Source organism: Solea solea, chromosome 2, assembly GCF_958295425.1.
Source record: "Solea solea chromosome 2, fSolSol10.1, whole genome shotgun sequence".
In the NCBI taxonomy this organism is placed as follows: Eukaryota; Metazoa; Chordata; class Actinopteri; order Pleuronectiformes; family Soleidae; genus Solea; species Solea solea.
The window spans coordinates 36,657,522-36,683,565 of NC_081135.1; the positions used below are offsets into that span (position 1 = coordinate 36,657,522).

General features: G+C 40.7%; 1 protein-coding gene across 1 annotated transcript in view; it reads right to left on the reverse strand.

The window, feature by feature from the left end:
* Positions 1-206: 206 nt before the first annotated feature.
* gdap2 (ganglioside induced differentiation associated protein 2) overlaps positions 207-26,044 on the reverse strand; it is a 38,460-nt gene continuing 12,622 nt past the window's right edge. The window contains exons 7-14 of the mRNA XM_058622714.1: positions 25,604-25,763; positions 20,530-20,680; positions 20,130-20,206; positions 17,280-17,356; positions 16,115-16,254; positions 8,485-8,539; positions 6,803-6,946; positions 207-2,923 (exon numbers count right to left, since the gene is read on the reverse strand). Coding sequence (XP_058478697.1) covers positions 2,882-2,923; positions 6,803-6,946; positions 8,485-8,539; positions 16,115-16,254; positions 17,280-17,356; positions 20,130-20,206; positions 20,530-20,680; positions 25,604-25,763 — 846 coding nt within the window. The 3' untranslated portion in view covers positions 207-2,881. The remainder of the gene's footprint in view (positions 2,924-6,802; positions 6,947-8,484; positions 8,540-16,114; positions 16,255-17,279; positions 17,357-20,129; positions 20,207-20,529; positions 20,681-25,603; positions 25,764-26,044) is intronic.

Genomic DNA, 26,044 nt, shown 5'->3' on the forward strand with positions numbered 1-26,044 from the left:
AAAGGGGCGCGTTTTCAACCTGTGGCTCGTGTTCCCAACGAGGAACCTGTTGTTATTCTTCAGGTGATTATTCTATCCGTGATTTGCAGTCATTTTTCAGGGGTTAATGTGCATAAATTTTGAATTTTGCATAAAATTTGACATAAAACCCGGCTAATCTGCAGAAATGTTGAAGACAAACAGACGAGTCTTCGACAGCACTGGGATGAATAGAAATGATAGTTACACAACTTTATTGCCTTTGTTCTCTCAGCATCAGTTTCTACCATAAGTTAAAGTCAAAATAAAAACTGGAAAAAAAAAACACATTAACAAAAAAAATCATTTTAATTCATCAAAGGGAAAAGTTGTTTTTTAAAAAAAGAAAAGACAACACACCTGACATCGATGATGTCACTTCCTGTAAATCATTAGCATTCATCACAACAAATTAGTAAAAAAAAAAGAAAAAAAAGTCATTTACTTTGCAGAAAGTTAAAATTTGGCTCATCGGTGATTGTTTATATTTATATATATACATATATTTATGAGTGTTTTGTAAAAAGTGAGACGGGGATTTTGTGGAACTGAAACCTTTTTATTTTGCCTCCTTTCAATGATAGAAAAATACGTCTCCTACTTCTTATTTTGACCACTATTAAATGAGCTGTGTGGTGTTTTCACATGACCTTTGTGATGGTGCAGGGTTTGATTTATTAATCCGGTTAATCTCTGTCATTAAGGGCTTTGCCAAAAAAAGAAAAAAGGTGTTCCTGACAGCACAATTAAAATAAATTAAGATATACAAGGTCTTGGTCTAGGTCTCAGGGACGTGTGGAATCACCGCAGACGTGCAGGTTCAACCCTTGACTCTGGGGCTCAAAGAGGAAACAGGAATTGCCGCATCAGATCATGCACCGATAAACTAAAGTGAACAGTGTCGAAATAATCCTAATTACATCTAATATCAATGACAACTAGTGGATAGTGGAAACAACAAGAAAAGTAGAGCAAACTGTGCAATTAAATTAAAACAAAAACAAACAAACAAACCTGTGTCCCTTCAAAACAAGAGCGTGATTGGATTTTAAAAAAGTGTTCTTTGTTTTGATTTGAAAACACACATTGTGTACCTTTAAAACAAAGTGGTGAGTGAGAGTCAGAATGGGCCAAAACTGTCCAGCATTTCTTGAGACAAGGACACTTTGTTAATCGAGAATCGAAGCTAAAGCGGAGTCTGAAATGTGCTCGTAAAACAGAAGGAGCGACACATTTTAGGAAAATGGTGGGCTGTACACCAAGGTTTCTGTACTTTGACTTCAAAGCTTAAATCAAAACGTATGTAAGTGTGTGGATTTCAATTTTGAAGTTTTTTTTTAGAGCCGCAACTAACTTTCGATTAGTCTCTCGAGTTAATCGGTGAGTTGTTTGGTCCATAAAATGACAGAAAATGTTGATTGATTGTTCCAAAACCTTGAAATGACGTTATTAAATGTCTTTTTTCATCCACAAACCATTATTATTATTAAGTAATGTCATGCTTTCTTTGTTATATGGCGCAAAGAAACCTATAAAAAAAAAACACAATTCATCAAATGAATGAATTAACAAAATAGTTGCCGAATTGATTAGTTGTTGCAGCCGAATTAGCTTTTTTTTTGGTAAATAAAACATTTGTTCTCAGGTATCAGATGAACAATATAATACTTGTTGGTTAAATAATAAAGAACTTTTTTCAAACTCTAGTTTGCTGTGATGTCTTCTTTTAGTCTTCATTAAAATCAGGGTTCCCACACCTTGGTTGACATCAAATTTGAGTACTTTTCAAGAACTTTCCAGGACCGATTCCCCTCAAATCCAACACGAGAGCTTCTTCTTCCCACTTGATTGTCCTTGGGATCTCGGTCAAAGTCGATCTTTGGAATTTTAATTTCCCAGGCATCACGTCGTCATTTGCTCTCGTTTTAACTTTACACGCTCATTGTTCTGCACGGACTCTCACATCAGTAAGATAGTAATTACGACTTAACGTAACGCAGGGCACATTTACCTAAATATCAAACTATTTTCAAGCACTTTCAATGACTCATGTCTATTGAGGTCGATTTTCAAATTCACACACTTTCAAGGATTTCAAGGACCTGTGGGAACCCTGTAAAATAACAAAAGACTAAAGTGATTTTAGCTTTAGCCTAATGAGTATGTATTACCCTAAATGTCAAACTATTCCTTTAAGTTGAAAAATGGATAAAATAAAATAAAGATTGTGATGAAAGTAAAGCTACGGGGAACAGAGAGGCGAAAACGTCCCGTGTCAAGAAAGTCGTACCCCAAAAAATCTCAGACTTTAAATCGTCCAGAGTGACGCGATTAAAAGGTTCGCAGAGACAGAGAGAGAGAGAGAGAGCGAGCGAGCGAGCGAGATCACGTGTGAATCCAGGCAGATTCTTCCTCCAGTGTCCGGGCTTTGACAGAAGCCCGATGATGCAGGAGGACGGTTAAGGTCGAGGACATCGGATACGGTCGTACAGTCTGAGCAAATGTCAGGCTCGACATGACACTTCATATTTAGGGATGTTTGAGGAAACTGCTGAATGGGAACTCTTAGTGTAAGGCATAATCCAGAAACCCAAACCAGGTCCACAAATAGTCTTGTGGTGAATGCGAATGACCGCTTACCGGGCCAGATGTCGCTGGCTGAGTGAGGGCTGCCACTGTTCATTTTCTCCCTTTTTTTTTTCCAGCCGAGAGCGAAACAAAGGGAGAGCGCGTTTCCTCCGCCTCGCCGCGGGGTTCTCGACGAGGAGGTGACGAGGTCAGACCACACAACGCTAACCTGTCATCCCGTCTGACAGGCCGTCACCGCCTCCTCGTCCCGGCGGAGACGCTCCTGATGTGGGCGTCACAGACCGGAGGAGTGGGCGGGGCGGTATGGTCCGTTCACCTGAGGCGGAGCACAAACAATGGCGTGACAATGGTGTAGAACAGGTTATTTCTTTTTACTTAATTGATAAATATTTTCATAACAATCTTACATAGAGTTTTTTTTTTTATATAATTATATATTTTTCACTGACTGTCTATAGGTTGTGTTGAAAAAGAGGGATATAAGGCACATTCTTAACACCTCTGTATATATATATATGTTTTAACATAGTCATGGAAAAAAGGGTTAAAATACAGTGGTGTAAGTCAGCTAGAGACTTTTCACAGGAGGCAGATTAATTCTCTCATCCTCCTCTTCCTCACACATACTTCACACACTGGTATTAGATTAAGATGGAGCGAGAGATAAGGTGACTAATTATTTTGTTATTCGTTTAATCTACACAGATCCACTCTGATCACATACACCGGTAGATTATATAGTCGCAGCCACAAGAGGAAAGAACCGCAGTTTGAGAACCACGTCCACTGCCAGTAAAAAAAAAAAATGGAATGGAGACAAAGCTGATAAAAACACACCTGCACTGCTGAGTCATTTAATCTGAATTTATATATTCAATGTTTTTCCAAAGATGTGGTTTTTGTGGGGTTTTGACAAACTTCAATTTATGACAAGAATGGACCAAAAGTCTTTGGTGAGTTGTATATGAGACACGCGTTTGAAATTCCCAGCGATGCAGCAGATTTTTGGTTTTATCTTCATCTCTTCGCTGCACTTTCACACAAAAAAAGACGACAAAAGGCGCGTGTGGACCTCTGGACTCACCTGTGATTCTCTCACGCTGCTTATCAGTGTGTTACAGGTGAGACTGAGATACTACAAGACACAGCCAGTGCTGATGGAGTGGAATTTTTTACAACACTTTGTGACCAGCAATAACCAGATTTTACACTTTATCAACACAGAAGTGACTTGTATTCAATCTTTGCTTCAGGGAGAGGGGACACACACCAGAACTTTTGAGCTATTTTGGATTAAAATGATGTCATTACAAAAGTAAGAGTGAACTAGAGCAACAAGTCAACGACAAAACGAGCTGCAAATCACTTTTAAAGCTGTAAAAGTGAAAGCAGCTGCAGATTTATGCAAAAAAATAGCCGTGTAGGCTCATTATCGTCATTTTTAATGTTGACAAAACGATCCCATTAACACTCTGCCCTGACAGAATCATTTATATATATATACATGTATATATGTACTCTGTAGTGTGCTCACAGCGTGTGCGTAAAAAGTAATGTGTGTACTGAAAGTGTAATAAATATCCTGTCGGCTCATATTTTAGTGAAACAAAGAGAATGAATCGGTATTTCCTGGATGCTGCCCACGCTGTTAATGCAGCGCAGCAGAGGAGACGGTTTCTGGGTAACAGCGGCTCACAGGTGTTGATTTTTGAAGGTTATCACAGTTTGTGATGATTATACATACATATACATATCAGCAACTGCAACTACAGATTATTTTTCAAAATCGATGATTTCTTTTGTTCACAAAACAAAATTATTCACTTTTCAAACGTAAAAACAACAAGATTTTCACATTTGAGAAGCTGAAACACCGACTCTCAGCATTCCATGTGATGTCTATTCTTAGACGGACACTGTAATATCTGATTATCCCTTTCATTATAAACCCCTGCGGGAGCTGCGAGTCCAACACCGTTCAGCCCGAGCTAAATACTAACATCCTTAAAGCTCCTTCAAAATCTGGACTCCAGCTGCATTATTTTCTTTTTTTTTCTTAAAAGTCTGAAGTCTAAAGAATAATGTGAAACACATATAACACCGACTCCACTGTTCCAAGAGCTATTTTACTATTAAAGCTAAAGTGTGCAACTCCTCCCTCATACTAAAGCTCAGTTTGAACTTCAGACCTCATGCGGTACGATAATCGAGACACCAGTGCAAATATAAAATATAAAAAAGCAACGCAACGTAACGTAACGTAACGTAACGTAACGTAACGTAACGTAACGTAACGTAACGTAACGTAGCGTAACGTAACGTAACGTAACGTAACGTAACGTAACGTAACGTAACGTGAGGTATCATGTGATTCCCACCCCTATGTTACAGGGACCTTGAAGTTATTGTGGGACTTTTTGGACTGCGGAGACGACCCACTGTTGGACTGATGCAGAGACGACTAAAGGAACTAAACATTCTTGTTTGTCTGTGACGTCGAAGCTCAACAGGAAACTGATTCAACAGCACTAGCTTACAGTGAGATACAGCGCCATCTAGGGAGGCGGAGTCCGACACACACACCGCACGTATACTCGGACTCGGCGACTTGTCAGATCGCCTGACTCAGTTGTGCGTGCAAACATAGCAAGTGCTAATTTAAAAGCCATAAATGAGAGTGTTAACATTTAAAGTGCTCGTAGGACGGATGGCAGCACTACTGCATTACTGCTCTTTTGGCATGTCGCAGCATTATATAATGTTTGGTTTATTTGGTGTGCTGATGGCTGTGGGGAATGGAACATGTGGAGTTTTTTGGAAGCCCTTGAAATGTTATTTTTGGAAAAACATCAAATCGTCACTCTTTCGTTTTCATGTACACGACCAATATTTAGACTTTGATTAAACCCGTGACACGGCCTTGAAGGACGGAGCGAATGAGTTGTAGCTGCCAGCAGTGAGTGAGACACGTCCAGTGAGTGCTTTTGCCAGTTGGTTCGCGATAATATCGTTTTTATTTGCTCAACTGTCGCCAAAATGACTTAAAGGTGATTGATTTCAAAGAGCCTGGTGCAAGAATAACACATGAATAACTAATTTCACTGTGAATAAATTGCAACAGACTTAAAAAAAAAAGGCAGCAAATATTTCTTGATGGCATATTTGGCTCAACCACATTTAATTCACCACTGATTAAAATCACATCAAAATGACTTAATTGTACCTCGTGCGGATTTTGTGCTGAGCGTTTTAACTAAATAATTCTCGGTCCTCGTCCAAGATCTAACGAGAAAAGACACCCTTTCTGTGAGCCAAGACAAACTATGAACCACCACAGACTAAAAACACAGACTCAGGTGACTGTCTGTCAGACTGTCAGAGGTCACGAAACATCAAAATAATATTTTCCAAGCATCTTAAGAGCTTTCACATAAGAGCCAGAATTTCCTTTGTTAAAAGAAAGAAGCCGCGTTGCATTCAGAGCAGTCTTGAAACACTTTGGCACACAAGAATCAACGCTAATGCTTTTCTGAGTAACCATGTTGTCCACAATCAAAGCCACTGATAACTGATGATCCAACGTTTCATTAGACGCAAAAAATGAACTGATTGTTGCGGCTTCTCTGGTTTCCATCGCATCGAAACTTTTTTATCAAAACAAGATAATGACTTGTGTAGCCGACCCCGAGAATAAAAATAAAAAAATCACAAGCATAAACACGTTCTGAGTGTTTAGATGTGAGCATGCAGTGCGATCAGCGTGAGGTTTACTTTAAAAAAACACAATAAGCCCGCGAAGCAGATGTGAAGCCGTACAGTTGCTTCAAATTGTAGGCTTGTGTGTGTGTGTGTGTGTCTGTGACCACCTGCAAACACAGTTCAAAAAAATGCTAAAGTGGAGGTGAAGATGCAAACTCTTCAATTTCAAAGGTGGGTCAGTCCCTGACTTGGTTTTAGTTTTGTTTATATGAGAAGTTCCCACATCATTTATAAACAGAAACTTCAGTTTTAGTCTGGTTGTTGTAGAAAAGCACCAAAAAAAGGTCAAGAAGTTATCACATTTACCATCTATGATTAAAAATACATGACATTAATAATCTAAAAGGTGAGGGAAATTCCAAATGGAGGGAAAGTTCTCCCTTTATCTCTGTGCATGTGTCTGTGGATGATGATGACGGTGTGTGACAGCGCTCACCCGTGCGTCGTACTCCAGGACGAAGGGAGGAATGTCGATCTGCTCGGGTCTGACGCAGGTGAAGAGCTGCCGCAGGTTGTCCAGGTAGCAGACTTTTTCCTTCATCCCCGACACAGTGAAAGTGGTGAAGAACCATGTCGAGACCTGGAGGAAATGACATTTAATTAATGAATTATAGATGGTGTCCGATTGTAACTTTGTGTGAGCGAGATATCAATCTCGCCGTAAGTGACGAGAACAAACACGAAATTAACAAGCAACTTAATAAAGACACAAACTAGATTACTCCTAATGACAATTTTATGATGCCCAAGAATAAATACAGTGATTAGAGTTGACAGTAAAGAAACTTACAAAGCACACAACTCCACCAAGGCTGCACGATGCTCGAGATTTTTGGACATTACATTCAATCGATAGGTGGAAAAAAAATGAACAATAACAACTATAGTGCCATAACTAAAAGTTCTATCAACTTTTATTCCTGCTCTTGCAAGAGCATTAATGGAAATATAAAACTACACCTGTTAAGAGCTGAAAACACTGATCCACCAATGGTCAAAACACAAGAGAACAAATGTGATGTCATAGCCCATCGTCGTCGTCTTCTTCTTGTGTTCGGAGTTTGTACACAGCTTGAAAAGCTTCATGCACATACTCCACATCTTCTTCTCTGTTTTTTGGTGTATTTCTCTGGCTGCGTTACAGCATCACATACAGGTTTGGCATAAATATATAAATACTAGGGTGTTTAGAGATGTTTTAAGGGTTTTTTGTTTGTGTGAAGACATTTCTTGAAACCATTTGAGGGCTCTTTGTAAAGTGACCTTGAGTGTTTTCAAAGGCGCTTGTAAATAAAATGTATTAATATTATTATTATTGTTGTTATTATAATAATAATCTCTGATGATGTTGCATTTTTCTCTACGGAGCTCTACAGTTTCAGGGTACATCATTCTACAACACCACCGTAACCATCCATCCTAACCCTAACCTCTTTATCCTCACTGCCTCGATCTTATAGCCAGTGCCTGGCTAGTGGTTGTGTGTGTGTAGTGCCGTGAAGTAATACGTGTTTCTCATGAGACCTCCTGATTCTAAGGACTCTTAGTCAGTTTTTTTTCCCCACTAATGCCATGTTTCCACCGACTCGCCTCGCCTTGACACGGCAAAGTTGCGTTTCCACTTGCATAATACCTGGTACCAGGTACTTTTTTTAGTACTGTCTGGTGAGGTTTCAAGCGCAAACAAAGCTATCTGCTGTATTTCAGTCCAGTGACTGTGTCAGACGGGGTCTGTGTTCCGGTCAGTTTTAATGAACTGATTCTAATGATTCGATACACTGAAAACAACTGCTTTACAAGTCACTAGTTTTTGTGTCGTGTGTAAAAACGAGGTCACAGGAGTTTCATGTTGAGTTCATGCAGCCGTGCAGTGATGACTCCACCCACGTTAAGTAGGTACTTTTTTTGTCGTGGAAAACCAGCCTAAACTGTTCCGTGCCGAAGCGAGGCAAGGCGAGGCGAGCTACAGCCATAGTGGAAAAGGGCAGTAACAGGCAGTAGAAGGAGTGGAGACATCCCCCAATCTTCCCACAACAAGACATTTAACCATCACGATGACTCTGAGGCTGTTTGGAATTAAATTCCACTTTGTGATTTGATGAAAATCCACAATCTTACCTTAGATCGAAATGTTGGATGTACAAAGTAGAAGGCCTTTAGATTCTTTTTAAACCTGCAACACATAAACGAGAGAGAAACAAAAAATGCTTACAGTAACGTTATGACAATAATAACTCCACTCTCCCTGATGTACACCACACAAGGGAGTGAGTGAGTGAATGACAAAGATGAAGTGTGAGGGGATTAATCTTCTGGAACAGATGACACGCTGTGTTTGAGGTGACAGTTAAGTGTGAGGTGACATCCCAGAAAACACAAACCTGCTCCAGACCTGTCATCAGAGTGGATTCACCGCACAGACACAAACACAAACACAAACCTGCTCCCATTCACGGCTGCAACACACTGACCTTCATCTCACACGTGTGTGTGTGTGTGTGTGTGTGTGCAGGGTGTGGAAGATGCGTAAAGCAAGAATGTCTTTGTGCAATATATCTTATGTAACAGTCTGGTGTCGATGCTGTGAATGTAGATCAATGTAGGGCAGCAACAAAAAATCAAGTATTAACAGATGGACTACTCTGATAATCCAGAGTGTTTTTTTTTTGGTTTTTTTCAAATAATCAAAATTATCTGATTTTCAGCTCCTTATAACATGTCAATATTTTCTGTTTTTTTGCTCCATGTGAAATATTTTTGGACTGCGGATGAAAGATGTTCAACTTCATTTTGTGATTTCGGGAGACATGAAACAACATTTTCGAACTCTTTGACTTCTCTTTTATTTTCGCCCCATACTTTTCAATCAGTTAAAAATATCAATAACTTCCACAGAGCGTGCACTTCCACGAGGGTTTGATTTAACCCCGGACTTTTTCCCCCTTCAGTGCCACAGTTCCTGCAACGTTTTAGTAACAGGCAATTGAAAGCAGTAATAGCAGGATTTACAAGGATTTCTCTCAGACCTTTGAGCTCAAATGTGGACCTGAACCTGTTCCTAATCAGACCCGATCAGCTTGTTGGGGGGGAAACTCAAGTTAGTCATTTGTCTCCATGATCTCATAGCCTGAGCTCATGACCAGAGGTGAGAAGTGAGCTTAACTTGTTAGAGCTTTACCTTCAACACTGGTTCTGGTCCCAAAACTACAGATGGTGCACCAATCTACCTTCATAACACAAACTAATGAAATTGTAAGACACTAAAACTCCTTCCCAGTTAACGTGGACGTCCACCGTTTCTAAACTACTTCACAAGCCAGTTTGAACCAGTGAAACCAGCGATTTCCCCCAACGACTGGAGAAAATCTCCCTGAACCGTGCGATCCACCAACTGTTTCCCCTGCTTCAAGAATCCCCCTGTGACTGCGGCAGCTCAAAAATAAAACCCCCGAGCTTGAGGGCGAATCTGGCTCCAACAGAAATGTGAAGTAACCAAAACAGAGATTAAAAAACGGATCTCCAAACAAATATCAGCTGTTGCGTTCAAATTCAAGTAACTGAATATTCCCGGTACAGACTTGGCGCTTCACTTTGCTGCAGTGGTATGCTGCCATATTAGTGACAGTCTTCAACGTCGCGGCCTCAAACACGCACACATATTTGGTTATCTGGCGCGGGATAGACGGCATGTGTTCATATAATAACACACAGTTTGCCAGTAAAGGGAAGAACCCGGTCTTTTACTGGACAAACCGACTCTAAAGTGAATCAGGAGTAAAAATTGCCCTGACGCAGGACTTCTGCTCCGGTCCAGCACTGGACCCAGAGGGGACAAAAACATAATAATCAACCTCTTAAACTCTCCCGGAGAAACTAATCAATCTCCCCACTTAGCCAGACAGTTTTGGAAACAGTTTCCGTGTCCATGTTTGGCTTAGGGTTTGTTGGTGGTTTTTCTGGAGCCAAAATGCATCTGCAGGCAATCAATGGTGCGATGGGTTAAACAAGCAGTACATGCCAGGCTTAGGTTAGTGGTTCCATTGCCTTTGTGAATCGACAGAGCTCCGCAAAGCCAGAAAGAGCACAAATGGCTTAAAAGTGGGGGGAAAACCGAGAAATAACACTTGGCAACTAATCACAATTTTAGAAACTGTAAGCTTGAAAACGTGTATTTTTTTAATAAGTTCCAGAAGATAAGGGTTTGAGTGTGACCTCGGTCAGACGTGGAATTAACATATGTCTTGAGTGATCTCATTCATCGATTATTGATCGATTTCTGATTTTTCAGCTTCTGAAATGTGATTGTGGTCTGGTTTCTTTGCTCCGTGTAACAAAGAAATCCTTTAAACTGAATCATTTTGGGATTGTGGACAAAACAAGACATTTGAGAACATCATCATTTCCAGGTTTGGGCATTTTAAGGACCAAACAAGTACTTGACTAATCGAATATGAAAATCATTTTTAGTTACATCCGAATGTTCCCAAATTGGTCCTGATCAAAAAAGCCTTTTGGAGATGGTTTGAATGAGCATACATGAACGTAACCTGACAAATTAGATACCACCTTTCACACAATATTAACACTGATCATCATATCATGTCTTTTTTTACTGGTGAAATCTAATTTCATGTTACAGCAACACAAGTAGAGCTCTGTTCCACTCAGCTTTGCCTGTCAACTTTTTCCTCTCCCTGTCACTTGAGCACACCGACACACACAAACACGCTGACATGATCAGACACATTTGTACAGCCAGATTTGATATATAAAACCTTCATTTTGTTCTCGTGAACAGACATGATGTCAATGTGAATTTGAATACACGGCATTGGAAGCTTAGCCGATCATAATGTGGTCACAGGAGACTCATCCAGGGCGCACTTTAAAGCCAAGTGAGAACAGTTGGTACTTAGTGCTCTCTCCGCATGCAAACTGGATCACTGGAGACAGATGAAATTATACAACTGAACTGTGCCTTTGTGATGATGCTTTATACTGTCAACCGTCAACAGGAATGGTTGTAGAAGAAACAATCACGGATTAAAAGGTCAAAAAGAGCCAAAGTGCAATATCAAAGAGAAAAGAATAACAACAAGAAACCAACCAACTTCAGCTTTTTAATTTTAAAATCAGCTGGTCGGTGGTTGACTGCAGTCCAACCAGAGTCCATTCTACTCATGAAAAGGTTTAATGAGCCAAAACTAAAATGCCACAGTGGGTTACGGTGACTTTGTGGAACTAAAAATACTAAAATAACATTGGCGACCAACAGTAATTAGCATTTTGCCCTGAGCCACAGCTATGACGAATCAGAAAATTGTAGTGCAGCAGCAGTCAGAGTTATCGTGTATGACTGAATGGGGTTTCCTTTTTCAGTGAAAGAGGAAGCTGACTGACAGTATCTGCAGTCATAACAGTTTATGTGTCATACTTTAATGATTGGTCCATTTTTTTTTTAATTCATCATTGTGTGATAAGTGCACATGACATCAGACGATTGTCAATGCCTAGAATATCAACTACTGAAACTTTTTGGTCAGAAAACCAGTTCAGCAAAGTCGTAGTGAAACCAAGTCAATGACAGATCACGGAGAACTGAATAGAATACAGAAGAATAAAGGAGTTTCCCACCAACACAGGAAATGTGTTGGTTGTGGTTACTCAAAACTTTCCTCTTAACCTGAAGTAGAACCTGCATTGAGTCGTGAAGTTCCTGTGCAAGTTTTCTCGATAGAAATCTCCAAGTTTTGTGCTAGTACTCTGTGCAACAGCACGTTCTGTGTCAGTGATTTAAACACAGCAACATAATTGTTGAACGTGTGGATTCAATTGTTGCTCTCCTGACAAACATCTAGAGCGATTGATAACAAAATAGCTTACAAACAAGCCAACAGTCGAAACCATATTATATCCATCTATCTGGATTCTGTTTCCATTCAGCGATGATGCGGCGGCAGCAGCAGCAGGGTCAAGTTAGAAGAGGGGCAGCTCTTGTAGATGTGAACAGATTCACTCTGTCAAGAGGCACAAGTATGACGTACGACGCTTTGTGAAGTTCTGCATGAGATGTCGAGAAGAATTTGCAAAGTTCACGGCAAAAACATTGTTTTCAAAAACACACAAAAGAAAACCCAAAACTTTTTGCAACTACACATGTTCTTAAGAGCAGACTTTCCACACCAACGAGTAGAAGGAAAAGGTTGGCGGCAGAGAGTGAAACGAGACCCTCTATCTTCAACCAAAGTAGACAAACTAAGGAAAACGAATGCTTTACTCACACCTCATACTTTCTGCTTTACTCACACCTCATACTTTCTGGCCTAGGTCTGTCACCTTTTCCAAAAATCAAGTCCAAATGTATTAATAGTTATTACTTCATTGATAGTGCTGCTAGCTTTGGGAGTATTCATCAAATACAGCCCTAACAGGGTTCCCACACCTTGGTTGCCATCACAATTCGAGGACTTTAAGGACTTTCCAGGACTAATTCTTTCAATTTTATGGACCGCTTCGCCCATGGCGTCCACTTTTATTGATTTGCAGCACGCTCTGCATCTGGACAAGTGATTGTCCTCGGGATCTTGGGCAAAGCCAGTGTTTGTAATTTTCTTTGGTGAGACAGATCTTGGAATTTGCATTTCCCAGGCATCACGTCATTTGCTCTCTCTTGTTTCACGTTACTCGCTCATTGTTATTCATGGCATGGAATAAACGGAGGAGTGAGACCGTGGACAATGTCCACAACACTGTTAGTAATTACGACTTGACGTTTGTTCTGTTTCGGCCGAATATAAGTACATCAAGAAATGCAGGGCATGAAATAGCATTTGGTGTCGTAACAAACAAGGGAGACATTTAACTACATATCAACTTAACTTCCTTCTTGCACAAAACTCAAGCACTTTCAATGTCCCACTTTCATGGATTTCAAGGATCTGTGGGAACCCTGCACTCAGTAGAATAGGATGGAAATTACTGACAACAGGAGGAAGCTCCGACAGCTTTTCACTAAATGTTATAATATTACAGTGGCTCTGTTAAAACATAAATCTTAAAACATAAAAATGACAGTCTACGGCCCATGGCGCAGTGGTCCGTGAGCTTCCTCTGGTGGTGAGAAAAATACTGTTCTACTGTTTATAAGAGGGAATACGAGAGAAGAATTTTGACTAGAGTGCGTAGAAAATGAAACAAATAACAAAGCTGACTTTGCTTGACCTATTTACCCCACTGTAAACCACCCTTCCTTGCACAAGAAAACTTTGTGGACTGTGCAGAGGTGAGGTCAAAGTTCACCTTGCGTGCCTGTGATGTTTTGTGCTAAAAATGTTGAGACCAACCTAATCTTCTGAACAAAAAACATCCTCAAATGTCATGGTTTCCATGACGGCAGCCCACTGGTTAAATGAAGCCAGTGCTTTAAGTGCGTTCAAACGATGCTTCATCGCATGTAGTGTTAAAAATAATGGAGCCATAAGTGAGTTTGAAGTTTGAAGTAATATTCTAAACAATACAGAACTGTGCTGGTGTGTTGAACTGTAAACGACTGTGGTTTTCATTTGGACGCTGTGGCTTCCATTTTAGCGCCACGAAAATATTTTTCTATGGAGGCCTTTATAGCAGCTTGCAAAACAATGAGATGCAGTGTTAGGCTGGTATTGAGCCAAACATACAAATGCCGAATTGTGTCCATGTGTCCGAGGCATTTGAAGTGAAAATGCCGCACATGTGACAACTTCAGCCCTGTCAGAATCCTAAACAAAAGCGGACATCTCAAAAGAATCTCTCATGTGGATGAAGGGTGGAGGCCTGGACTGCATGTGCTCAGTGTTTGGAGGTGAGAAGTTGTCCACATATCGAGTAGTACAGTAGGTATAGGACTGCTGACCCAGCACGATTATTGTAAATATTTCCTTTTATTTATGTAAAATAAAGGGATTTGGAATCTAAATAAATCTTACAGTGTGCCTTGAAGTGTGTGTGTTTTAAAAACCTATGCTTTTTCTACTTTCTGTTTACACTTAGGAGACCGTTTATGGCCCTCAAAAACCATCTTTCTTCAATTACGGCAAACAGAAACTCTTTACGTTGGGGTTAGCCAGGCTTCCACTGCTCGCCATCAGCTCGTCCAAACCCTCCATCGGTTCCCAGCACGCTATAGAATCCATTCCAAGACGTTATTGTTTGCCTCTAAGTGCTCCAGCATCCCTCTCTTTCCAAACTCAGCTGATCAGTTGCTGCCCTTTGGCGTCCTGAAAACACGGCTTGGGGCGGGATCAGGCTTTCGGGTCCCAGCTCCCGATTTGTGGAATGAATTGCCGCTGCACTTCAAAAAAATGCATCTGTTCTCCATGGTCTTCCATGCATTGTGAGTTATTTCTATGTGCATCTTGTGTTTTGTTTCACAATTTGAATATGATATGCATGTGCTTTGTTTGTGTTTTATTTTCTTAGATGTTTTGCGTTACTACTGTACAGCAGTTTGGTTTTGGCGGTTTACATTTTTCTGTATGGATAAGACAAGAGAATTTATGCTATTCAGGTTTCTTTCTTTTTCCTTTTGTGTACTTTATTAATTTCCATAGGGGAATTTGTTCTCTGCTTTTGTCCCGTCCTAGAACTAGAAGCTGTGAGAAGTGCTGGGGAGCTTTGAGGGTTGGGTACCTTCCTCAAGGGAACCCCAACCCTCAACCTGTCAGGATTGATCCTTATGAAAAGGAAAGGCCTAACTAACCAGAGCTACTCCAGTACAAGGATGAAGCTTCTGACCCTCAGATAAGGATGAGTCACAGCCAATACATCACTCCAAGTTTGAGTTTCCTGCTCCAAATGTGCCCTCCAGATTTCCAGAATCTACAACGAAACAAAAGCACTTCAAAGCTCTTTTTGGTTTCTCCCCCCAGAAAAAAATCTAAACACTGTATCTTTGGCTGTGTCACCGTAGCATGAGCAATGCATCTGAACCTCGGTGCACTTGCACGAGTCAGCATATTCAGATTAGCGGCAAGCGAGAAGCCAAATAAAGGCGGTCAAACGACGGTCAAATGACAACCAAGCTTCAAAGAGGATCATACCCAGATAATCATCGGACACTAAGGAGTGAGTCCTCATTTTGCACTTTGGTGTCGTATTAACATTTAGCAACTGTTGGGACTTAATGTCAAAATGACTTTAAACGACAAAATACCAGGAAGCTGTTAAAGTCTGTCAGATGTTAGGGCTACATCTGGAGCAATTTTCTAAAAAAAAAAAAAAGAAAAGATAAAATCCTTCATGCTCCTCCTGTTTGTAAAATTCTGGCCCTTAAAAGACTAAAGATGAGCTCCGGCCAGGAGAGTTAGCCAAATGACGTTAATGTGCACTGCAAACCCAGAACATACAGCACAGAACATTAAAGTCCGTGCCCTTGGGTGGGCGGGAGGTTAAACCAATAACAGCGCCGGAGTTTTCCTACTCAATCACTGTGTGTGGCATCGGGATGAGACGGACGGAAGGGAGAAAGACCTCAAACAAGGGGAGCTGAGCTAATGTCTAATGTGATTAACCTTCTCTGTAACCTCACATGTGTGGCACTCTGACTCAAAATGAGGAGTCCAGTGAGTGGAAAATGTCAAAGAAATTGGTAGAAAATTTTGCACATGTAAAACATCCCAGAATACATTCAGGTGTAGGGTTTATATGACATTTGACTTAATAACCGTAATAAGAGTACAGTGTAAAAAAAAAATAAAAATGTCAGACTGACTTGGCGTCGACAATGTCGTAGAGGTTTTTGAGGAAGTCGGCGTTCAGGTGGTTGTGCTCGCCCGTCAGCGTGTGGAAATAAACCATCACGTACTCCTTCACCGTGATGTGGTCCATGACGTGGATGAAGTACAGCAGAGCCTGCGTACACAGACACAAAAGCACACACACACTCAAAATCAGAGCGCATACACATTTACAGTCCAGGATTCTGCAGTTCTTTGCATATTCTCTTCGCTGTGACTTCATTTAACAGCCGTTCTGCTCACTCGCATGAAAAGAAACGCATCAAAATAACTTCTAATCAACCACTCGAGCTGTGTAGTACATTTATTTACTTTGGTTAAAAACTATTTGTTCAGCAAACAAAAGCTATTAGTCATACCTTGAACAAACGTAGCATGTTCAAGGACAGACAAAGAGAGAGAGATTAACAGATTAAGGACATCAACTCTATCGCACACATACACATACGGGTTTGTGCAGCTTTTCTTCTCAGGACATTGCATTGACTTCCATTCAATTGGACAGCCTGAACAAAAACTCATTTTAACCAATTAATGTCTAATAGCAGTAGTTTTAGAGATAGTGCACCACAGAAAAAAGTACAGAAAAGTACACAGAATTAAACTGTAAACGTGTGCAATGATGGATCAGAATAATCAGATGTCATTAATTCACTCATACCACCGTGTGCGGGAGGAACAGCTACAAGAGGAATGAACCGAGAAACTGAGGAGTTCAAGTGGGCGACACGGGCCAAAAATAATATCTTAATATTTTTGGGGATTTTCTATGATACTTAGACATCACACGACAATCAATAAACCCAACTTTAAGGTAAAAAAACAAGCTTGTTATAGCGAGAAACTTTCTCGTTAAATGAACCCTAACCTCATAAATGAGGTTCTGCCTCAGGAGGACCAGACTTTGGTCTCCATGAGGGCTACAGGTCCCGACAAGATAAGTGTTTATAACCAAAAAAAGAAGCAAAAGGGGTCTCACAATCAAATGTGAACACATGTTTATGTTGTATGTATCTACATAAACATAAACAGTGTGATGCACACATAACACAGCAGCTGGTGTAAAGATGCTCACACTGTTACGTCAGTGGAAAAGCGTTTTATTTTGAAAAAAATGAATTCTTATTACTACTTCCATACCTTTTCCAGGTCAATGAGCGTCACCGGGATGTTTCGTCCGACCACGACCATCACGGTCCGGCCACACATGTCCGCACCTGAGTACCAAAGATTCACCAAAAAAATCAAAAAAGAAAACAAGGCCATCTCAAGAGTTACCTTGGTTTTGGTTTTATGGAAGCACAGGACAGTTTTTTATCCACATACACAGTGAAAATAGGAACAGAAACATACAAGTGCTGTTTATTTTTGAGGATAAATGTTTGTAATTATTCACTTTATTCTTTTGGTGTGTGCGTGTGTGCGTGGACAGGGGTTTGGGCCTGGTTTGTGTTGGACACAAGAAAAGGGGAAACCACTGGTCTATTCTATTGTCTTTAAAATTCTTAATAGTCAATATTTTACAATAAATGTTTGTAATTGATTACCTTTACCATGACTGTCTTTGGTGGCGTTAATGTGGGACTAATAAAGGACTACCTTATCTCATCTTATCCATTTCCTCTTCTAACAACCTTTTATTTAATCTTCACAAATCAAATCTCATCTTATTTGCTTCACATTTTTACAAGAAAAAAAAGGCCAAGTTTTGCTTTATCGTCAGTGAAAAATCGACAATATTGATATCCATGCAGTCATTGCTATTTAAAAGAATTCCAATTGTAGGTTTCTGCTTCTGATTATTTGTGCCGATGTTGCTGCCTCTACTTCCTGATATTTGTCTGCTGCAACAATGGATCAATTAACAACCAACGACTTCATGAATAATCTGAACCTGAAATCTGGTTTCAGTTTCTCTTAAATGTGAATGTATTCTGGTTCCTTTGCTCCTTAACGACCGTGAAGTAATTTTCTTTGGTTTGTGGACACAAAAAAACCCGAAAACATTTGAAGGACGTCATCGTTTCTGAGGTTTTCGTGGAACCTGAAATGTTTTGACATTTCACAGAGCTGAAGACTCATCGAGGAGTCGAGATCAATCGAGGAAATACCCGTCAAGGAGAACAATCAATTAGTTTGTTTTTCGATTGGTGGCGTCGACGTAACATTGCCAAAGTTTTTGACATTTGATTTAATCAGTAAATCACAGAGTCATTCAAAAAAATATACCGTGGCAGCTCTGGGCTGTTCGGAGCAGCAGATGGGAGAATCTGCATTTGCAAGAACAATAATAATAATAATAACAGAGGGATTATGTAATGACAGGGCCAATCAATATCACTAAAATAATATCACGGATGTTTTCCAATATATTAGTAATAGCTGCATGAACTTAACAACCTGTAAAATCATTTTTTAGTGAGAAGCAGCAGTTTGGAGCTCACTCAGTTTGCCTCTTGAGCACTTGGTGTCCTCCTGAAAAAAATCAGACCCTCTGCTCAAAAAAGTTGGTGACAACTTTACTTTGGAAAACAATGAAAGGTTGAGGTCAAGCGCGAATGTGACACATTCACACCAAAGTTTCACCTGAGAAAGTAACCAACAATCCCCAACAATGTTAAAATACAGGGGTGTAAATTAGAGATGCACTGAAATTTCAGCGACCGAACCATATTGCCTGAATATGGTTTTCGACCAGCACGTGGCTCGTCTATTGCGGCCCGCTTAGAGTCTGTCAAAGATCAGTTTGGACCACTAATAAAACAGTTCCAACAAGATGGTGGAACAGCAGCTATTAAATGCTGGAAAGTCTCTTTGCGCAAAAGCGAAACTCGGCTGCATACAGCGCAGATTATGAACTCCTCGCGACATTCACGTCACACAAGAGAACATTCTCTCTCTCTCTGTCTCTCTGTGTCCTCGACCCCTTTGAGCAGCTGACTAAAGAGACGTTATTCCCTTAAACGCAGCGCGAAAGCGTCTTCTACGCAAAGAGGCTGAGACAGACCACGGAGTGAAAACAACCGCTGCACTTTGACGCGACTGTACTCGATCCTCGTCTTAAGGATCAGTACTTGGGGGGACAAAGCAGCGCTTGATCCAGGCTGCGCTGGATACGGAGAAGGCGGCTCGTCTGTCTGCACCAGATGAGCGGCATGCACCCTCGTTGTCTGACATGTTCGATGAGAAGCATGAATATTAATCTATGTATCTATTATATAATCTACTATACTATAATTGCAATGCCTTGACTTTAGTGAAGTATGTAAACACAATCCCTGCCATAACAACAATTGGCATAATAATTTCTTTCGGTGTTTCGGTTTCGGTTTTCGACCAAGTGTTACCCGATTTCCGTTTTTTCAGTTTCGTGCATCCCTTATGTAAATTAGTCGAGCGAAAGTCAGCCACAGACTTTTCACAGGAGGCAGATTTATTCCCAATAAATCCCTGCATCTTCCTCTTCTCACATAATATACGTCACACACTGATATAGTGAAATTAGATGAGGGGGATAGGCAGATAAGGTTATTTGTTTAATTGTCTACACCTCACCAGATAGTAGAAAATGAATCCTTGGAGAACACAGTAGTATAAAGTAACGGTAAATAAAAAGTCTGCTCCACTTTATCCTCAAAACACAATTATCATCATCCCAAAACGTTCTAAAATCAGCATTGAAAGACTCTTATGTAGTCATATGTCATAAGTTATGTGTCACAGAGTTTAAGAGTGAGGTGAGGCGTGTTGAGACATAACCCTGGTTTCAATAAAGCACCTTATATAGGGCAAAGGAAGTTTTTTTTAAAGTCACATGGTCAGTTAAAAGGAATTGCAACACTACCTCCTAATGGCAAAGGCATGAAATTGCATCTCATGACACTTCATCATCATTTTACTGATCACAGATCACACGCAAAACACATTGAAATGAGACAATTATTGTTTAAGATATAATTACTAATAATAAATATGACTTTTCTCACATACCGGTTTGATATAAGGCTTTCAGCGCGGCGATGTCCGACAGATCCTCGGCCCTCGCTTGGCACAGCCAGCGGTTATAACTGGAAATAAACACAGATCCTTTTTATTAGACATGCATCTGCTCAATAAACATATAACAAGGACACGGGTAGAGAAAAACTATCTGTAAAAAGCAAAGCAACAGCTTTGAATTATCCACATCCTTCTAGTTAAGTGGTGTTTGATTTACTGTATATATTCTTTGTGTGTCTTGTTACATGTTAATTGTTGTTGTTGTTGTTTGTAGCAATATTCATCTACTGTTGCTTAGCTGCCAGTTACGGAAAACTGAAACCGAGAGTTTCAGTTGCATAATATTTATATATGGAGTGTTTTCAGACAGAGTCGGGGCCTGAGCTCTTACTTCCTCTGGTGTTGTTTCTGCATGGCCGCGTCTGACATCTGGCCCTGCAGGATCAGTTTCCGTTGTTTGTCCACGTCGCCCTCCATCCGGGCAAAAGCGTGATTCCCCACCTGACCCAGATCCTCGTCCAGATTGTCCTCCTCGGCGTCGTCTGCACAAACAGACAAACGAGCAGATTATAATAGCTGACTGACTTCAACTCGATCAGCGCCACTTTGGAGCGAGTGAGCAGCGCTTCAGCGTCCAAGCACAGTTCTGCTTCTGTTTTTAAATCAGCATGAATCTTTTAGCCCTTAAGGTGAAAACAGAGGCAAAATTGAGTTCCACCGTAGTTTCCGAAACGTGGTGGGAAGATATATATATATATATATATATATATATATATATATATATATATATACACATATATACACACATACATATATATATGTATATATACACACACACACACATATATATATATATATATATATATATATATATATATATATATATATATATATATATATATATATACACACACAGTATATAAATACTGACGAAACAAAAAAGTCAACTGTAACATGGCCTCAACTCAACAAGAAGGTGGCCATTTTGAATTTTGGGTAAACGTAAATGAGCGAACTTGTCCGAACGCGCTTGTCGTAACATTTCCAACCATGGAAATGTATTAATTCAGTAAAACAGAGCCATATTCATCTTTCAAGTGCTTCCATAGGAGCCCTTCAAATTTGGAGCCTCTTAAGCAAACTATTGGACAGTTACATTATGTCTTATTAGTCTGGGGCTCTTTGACTTTATGTATACATCTGTCCGCCACTTGTTTGCGTATAATTCTCCGTGCCAGGAGTCTTTTGGTCTTGGGACCGTTCCTGTAGAATTGTTGTTAAATTAATTTAGGCCCTTCCTGCCATTTGCTTTTTATAAATACCGTTTAAAGTTTGACGGACAGACGTTCCTTGCACGTATAGATGGATGTATTTAGTACAGTGTCCCCTAAACATTAAAATATATAATGTATCTATGCAGTGCTTTTCTAGACTAGGTGACACTAGGGTTTTGCAATTCACCCGTTCACTCACACGGCAGCATATTTCTATCACATAACTTTCATATGCATTAGTACACATCAGCACGTAGACTAGTGCGAGGCCGGGACATCGAACCCCACAACCTTCCAGTTGACCCCTCTGTGCCAATGTGACAATACTGCAACACATTTACAGAAACCCATCAGTGCTTCCACACATAAAACCAGAATAAAACTCAATAATCCAGGATCTGGCCTCGCTCTTACCTTTGAAATTGTGATTGTTCTGCGAATCTGTGAACCACATTTACCGTTCATGTAAGAGCCTTTTTTTCCACCCATCTTCTGATCCTAATTTACCTACAAGACATTATTATTATTTGTGTGTGTTTGTAAAAAAAAAAAGAAGAAAGAAAATAGCTGTGATAATGACCATAAAATCAAGTTGACAGACTTCAGGCTCGGGCTGTTTCAATGTAACCACATGTACCAATCGTCATGTGTGCACGTCCACACATTTAATCCAAGTCCAAACGGGCATGTGTTGTCCGTCAGTGTGTGCGTGCCTGCGTGTGTGTGTGTGTCTGTGTGTGTGTATCAGCCTGTTCTCATTGGGGTTTCACTCGCGGGCGGTCTGCTTGTCTTGGATCAACACCCCAAAGCCACATTGCGTCTCTTTGAAGCGTCACGCCAGTCGACATCAGGCTGGAGGTCAGCGGAGTCAACAGGCTCCAGGCAGAAAAACCACAAACACACGTGCGCGCAAACACAGGCGCTGCTGTCGCGTTCAACAATCCTCCACACCAACACAAACATTTTTAGTCAAAGTGTGAGAGAAAGTGGAGGTTGGAAAAAAACAGAAGGTCACACACACAAGATATAGTTTATATGACAGTTTACGGCCTGAAATAGTTTCAAACGAAGCTGCCAACAGTAGAAAATTCTCCTTTTTTGATCTCTGCCTGATTTACTTTATATGCAACACGGGCTAATCACTGTACACACAGTTGTAAGCTTTGGCTCTTCTCACTTCCTTCATGACTGTGGGGAAAGCTATTCGGTTTACATAAAAAACAGCCTCGTTAAGGTGCTAAATGACATCCAGAGCGGATTCAAAATGCCTTTGCGTAGATTACAAGATGTTTGTGGTTTGATCACTGCTATAAAAGACATCAACTGTGGGGAAAATGAGTAGAAAAAAAATAGGGTTATCTGGAGTTTGCCCATTCACGAAGAGCAGGAGAAAGTCAGGAAAATCCAGGTGAGAGGGGACAGCTGTATCGAGGGTGCAGAAGGCGGAACACACAACAAACTAATGCCGTGTTTCCACCGGCTCTATTCGGCCTTGGCACGGCACGGCTAAATTGTGTTTCCACTACCATAGTAGCTAATACCAGCTAGTTCCAAGTGCTAGGTACTATGTGTGACGTCGCCAGACTGCCGGCCACTGATTGGTCAGAGCGCCGTCACAGGAAGAGACGTCCGACACAAGAATCAAGCCGAACAATGCCGAACTGTAGACCAGTTAACAATCAGTTAACGATCCTAAAAACGTGGCTTAATCTCCTAACAATTACCACAGAAATGTCTAAAATCTCGATATTTAACAGAGGAGTCTGATGTATTTAGCGACAGCAAACCCTGCCGCTGTATTTTAATGATTCAGTTCCATTGAAAACAACTGCTTTACAAGTCACTAGTCACTCGTTGAGTAAGTAAATTTTTTGTAAACTGTGCCGAGGTGAGCCAGGACCATAGTGGAAAAGGGCCATAACTCACTTAATTATCCGGACGGTATCCAGAAGGCTCACAGAAATAGTTTTTTTTTTTTTTTTTTTTTTTACACAGGTGGATTACTTCTACCAAGCATCAGTGCCAATTAAGTTCAATTTATAAAAAAAAAACAAAAAAACCTGTGATTTCAGAACCACAACAACAACACCTTCTCTCTCTGTCGGGTGAATCTCTTTGTAATATGCAGATGATGATGATACGCTGTGGAAAAACATGACATATGCCAAACACGCACGGCTTTCTGAATGAGTGAAAGTGTGTGTGTGTGTGTGTGTGTGTGTGTGTGAAGGCACTGGGCAGCCAGATGTTTCACTGACACGGTCACAGAATATTCTGTTACTCTGCTCGTCCGTGTCCACTGACTGGCTCTCGAACACATTGTCCTCATCAAAAATGCAGTTGTTTTTTTTTTATCCAGTCTTTTTTCTCCGTATCTGAGCCACAGCTGAGTCAGCGTCGAGCAGCTGATTAATAGACTATGATGTCAGATCGGTGACTGACCGCTGGCCCGGTGTAGCGTGTTGACTGATTCGCTGGACGAGTGTCAAGCTGGCTGACGCGTGGTTTTTACTTAAGGTTTTTAAACAGGTTGTAAGTAAGAGGTGAATGTGGATAGAAACGGGAAAATCACACCAGCGGGTGCTTGTTTCGCTAACGTTTACAGCCATCAAGGCACGGCGTGAACTGGAACCATTTATTACTGACAATAACCTTCGGCTTCTCACTTTAGGGGTCAGAACAGCCGATCATCTGCCTCCATCTTGCCCCGTCCCTCTTGACTGTCCTCATGTCCTCCTTCACAACATCCATAAACCTTCTCCGTGGTCCTCCTCTTTTCCAGCTCATCACAATCCCCTCTTCTGACCAAACCACTGTCAACTTTTACTCTCTCACTTGATTTGAATAATCAAATAAACTTGAAGAATAAGATTCCGTGGGAGACTACAGACACGATGAACTCTGTAAGCCACTTCCAAGGCACAGGGACCACACATTTGGTGTCTAATCAAGCAATTTCAGCAAGGAGATTCCAGGGGATTTGGGATCTCACGGAAACCTGCATGATTTAATGTGACTGCTGAATATAAACAGACACGGATGCTTATTACATGTGCGATAGCTGTGGATGATGTAGTCATGGTTGAGAAGAAGACGAAAATACGCAACACCTGTTCAAATCACTCCTACAAGTCAGAAGGCCCGGATCGGGACTGAAATCTGGCCAATTATCCTCTAGTGTGGGGGCGGGGCTTTAAATGTATAAACAGATAAATGACACGACAGAGAGGGACAACGTACGCACTGCACGTGTGCGGAGGTGTGCTAGGTTTCCGTGTGGCGCACAAATTTGCAATCCTAATCTACCTCCAGTTTGATTGCGCATAGTTCGCAGGCACGGACACACAACAACAACAACCAAGAGTCCAAAGAGACAACAAAGAAGATGGTTACAATGGAAACTTGCTCGAGGGTCATGTGAGGCCAGTGCAAGCAAGTACTCAAAGAACAAGAGGAAACACAAATGAGGTTGATTTCCAAGTGAAATTCACAACGACTGAAATAGAGAAATGAGTTTGCATATGTGGAACACTAGAACAAAACCACGGGATTATATGCACAATTGGTAACTAACAACCATTTAAACACCACACAAAACAATACATATTAACGACGTTATTTTGAGTTTTGGTAAAAAATGTCCAAACAATTTTCAGTGATTTCAGACATTTCGTGGATCAAACTGACAATTTCTTTTTTCATAATCCCCGATTCATTGATTAGTTGTTCGGTCCATAAAATGTTGGGAAAAATGTTGAAAGGATCTTCTGAAAAGTCTTGTTTTGTCTACAAAACCCAATGTATTCAGTTATAATGGGTTAGGGTTAGGGCTCTTTGTTAAATGGAGCAAAGAAAACAGAAAAGTTTCACATTTACGACGCTGAAAACTAAGAGAACTTCCATCAATCCATTTTCTACCACTTGATCCTCCACAGGAGAGTTGCGGGGGGCACTGGTGCCAATCTCAGCTGACATAGGGACATAGGCCCATCACAGGGCCACATATAGAGACTAACAACCATCCACTCTCACCTATGGTGAATTCAGTGTCCAATTTACCTAATCCCTATGTTGCATGCTGAAAGACCCTTGTTTCAACAGGGGCTCAAACCCGCGTCTTTTTACTAGGAGAACTTGTTATACAGTATATATAATAAAGTTTTAATCACATACAAATTCAAAGGTGTGTACCTTCCAGGCTGCCGGGCTTCTCCGCGATGCGGATCTGTCTCTCCGGGACGACGGGTTCGCCCTCGGAGTTGCCGATGTCGGCGGGGATGAGAGGCAGACAGGCCTTCTCCTCGTCCTCAGAGCGAGGGTAGTACAGCGGCAGTAACTTCTTATACGTCGGCTGAGGAGGGAAACAAACAAAAAGCCGTGTTCACAGTGACGCCACAGAAGTATCTGTGCAATCTTTGCCAGTCCACTTTAAGAAGCTCTAATAATAAGACTCCATTAACCTTTAATTTTCTCCATATTTTAGTCGAATTCGTTGAAAGTTGGCATGAAAATGTCAACCATCCGGAACATGCATTTTTTTTTTTTAATGAAAGGTTTACAGTGGGAAATTACAGACGTAAGTTTTTAAGTACTTTGACCAGAATTAACCTTATATTTCTACTGTGAAATTGT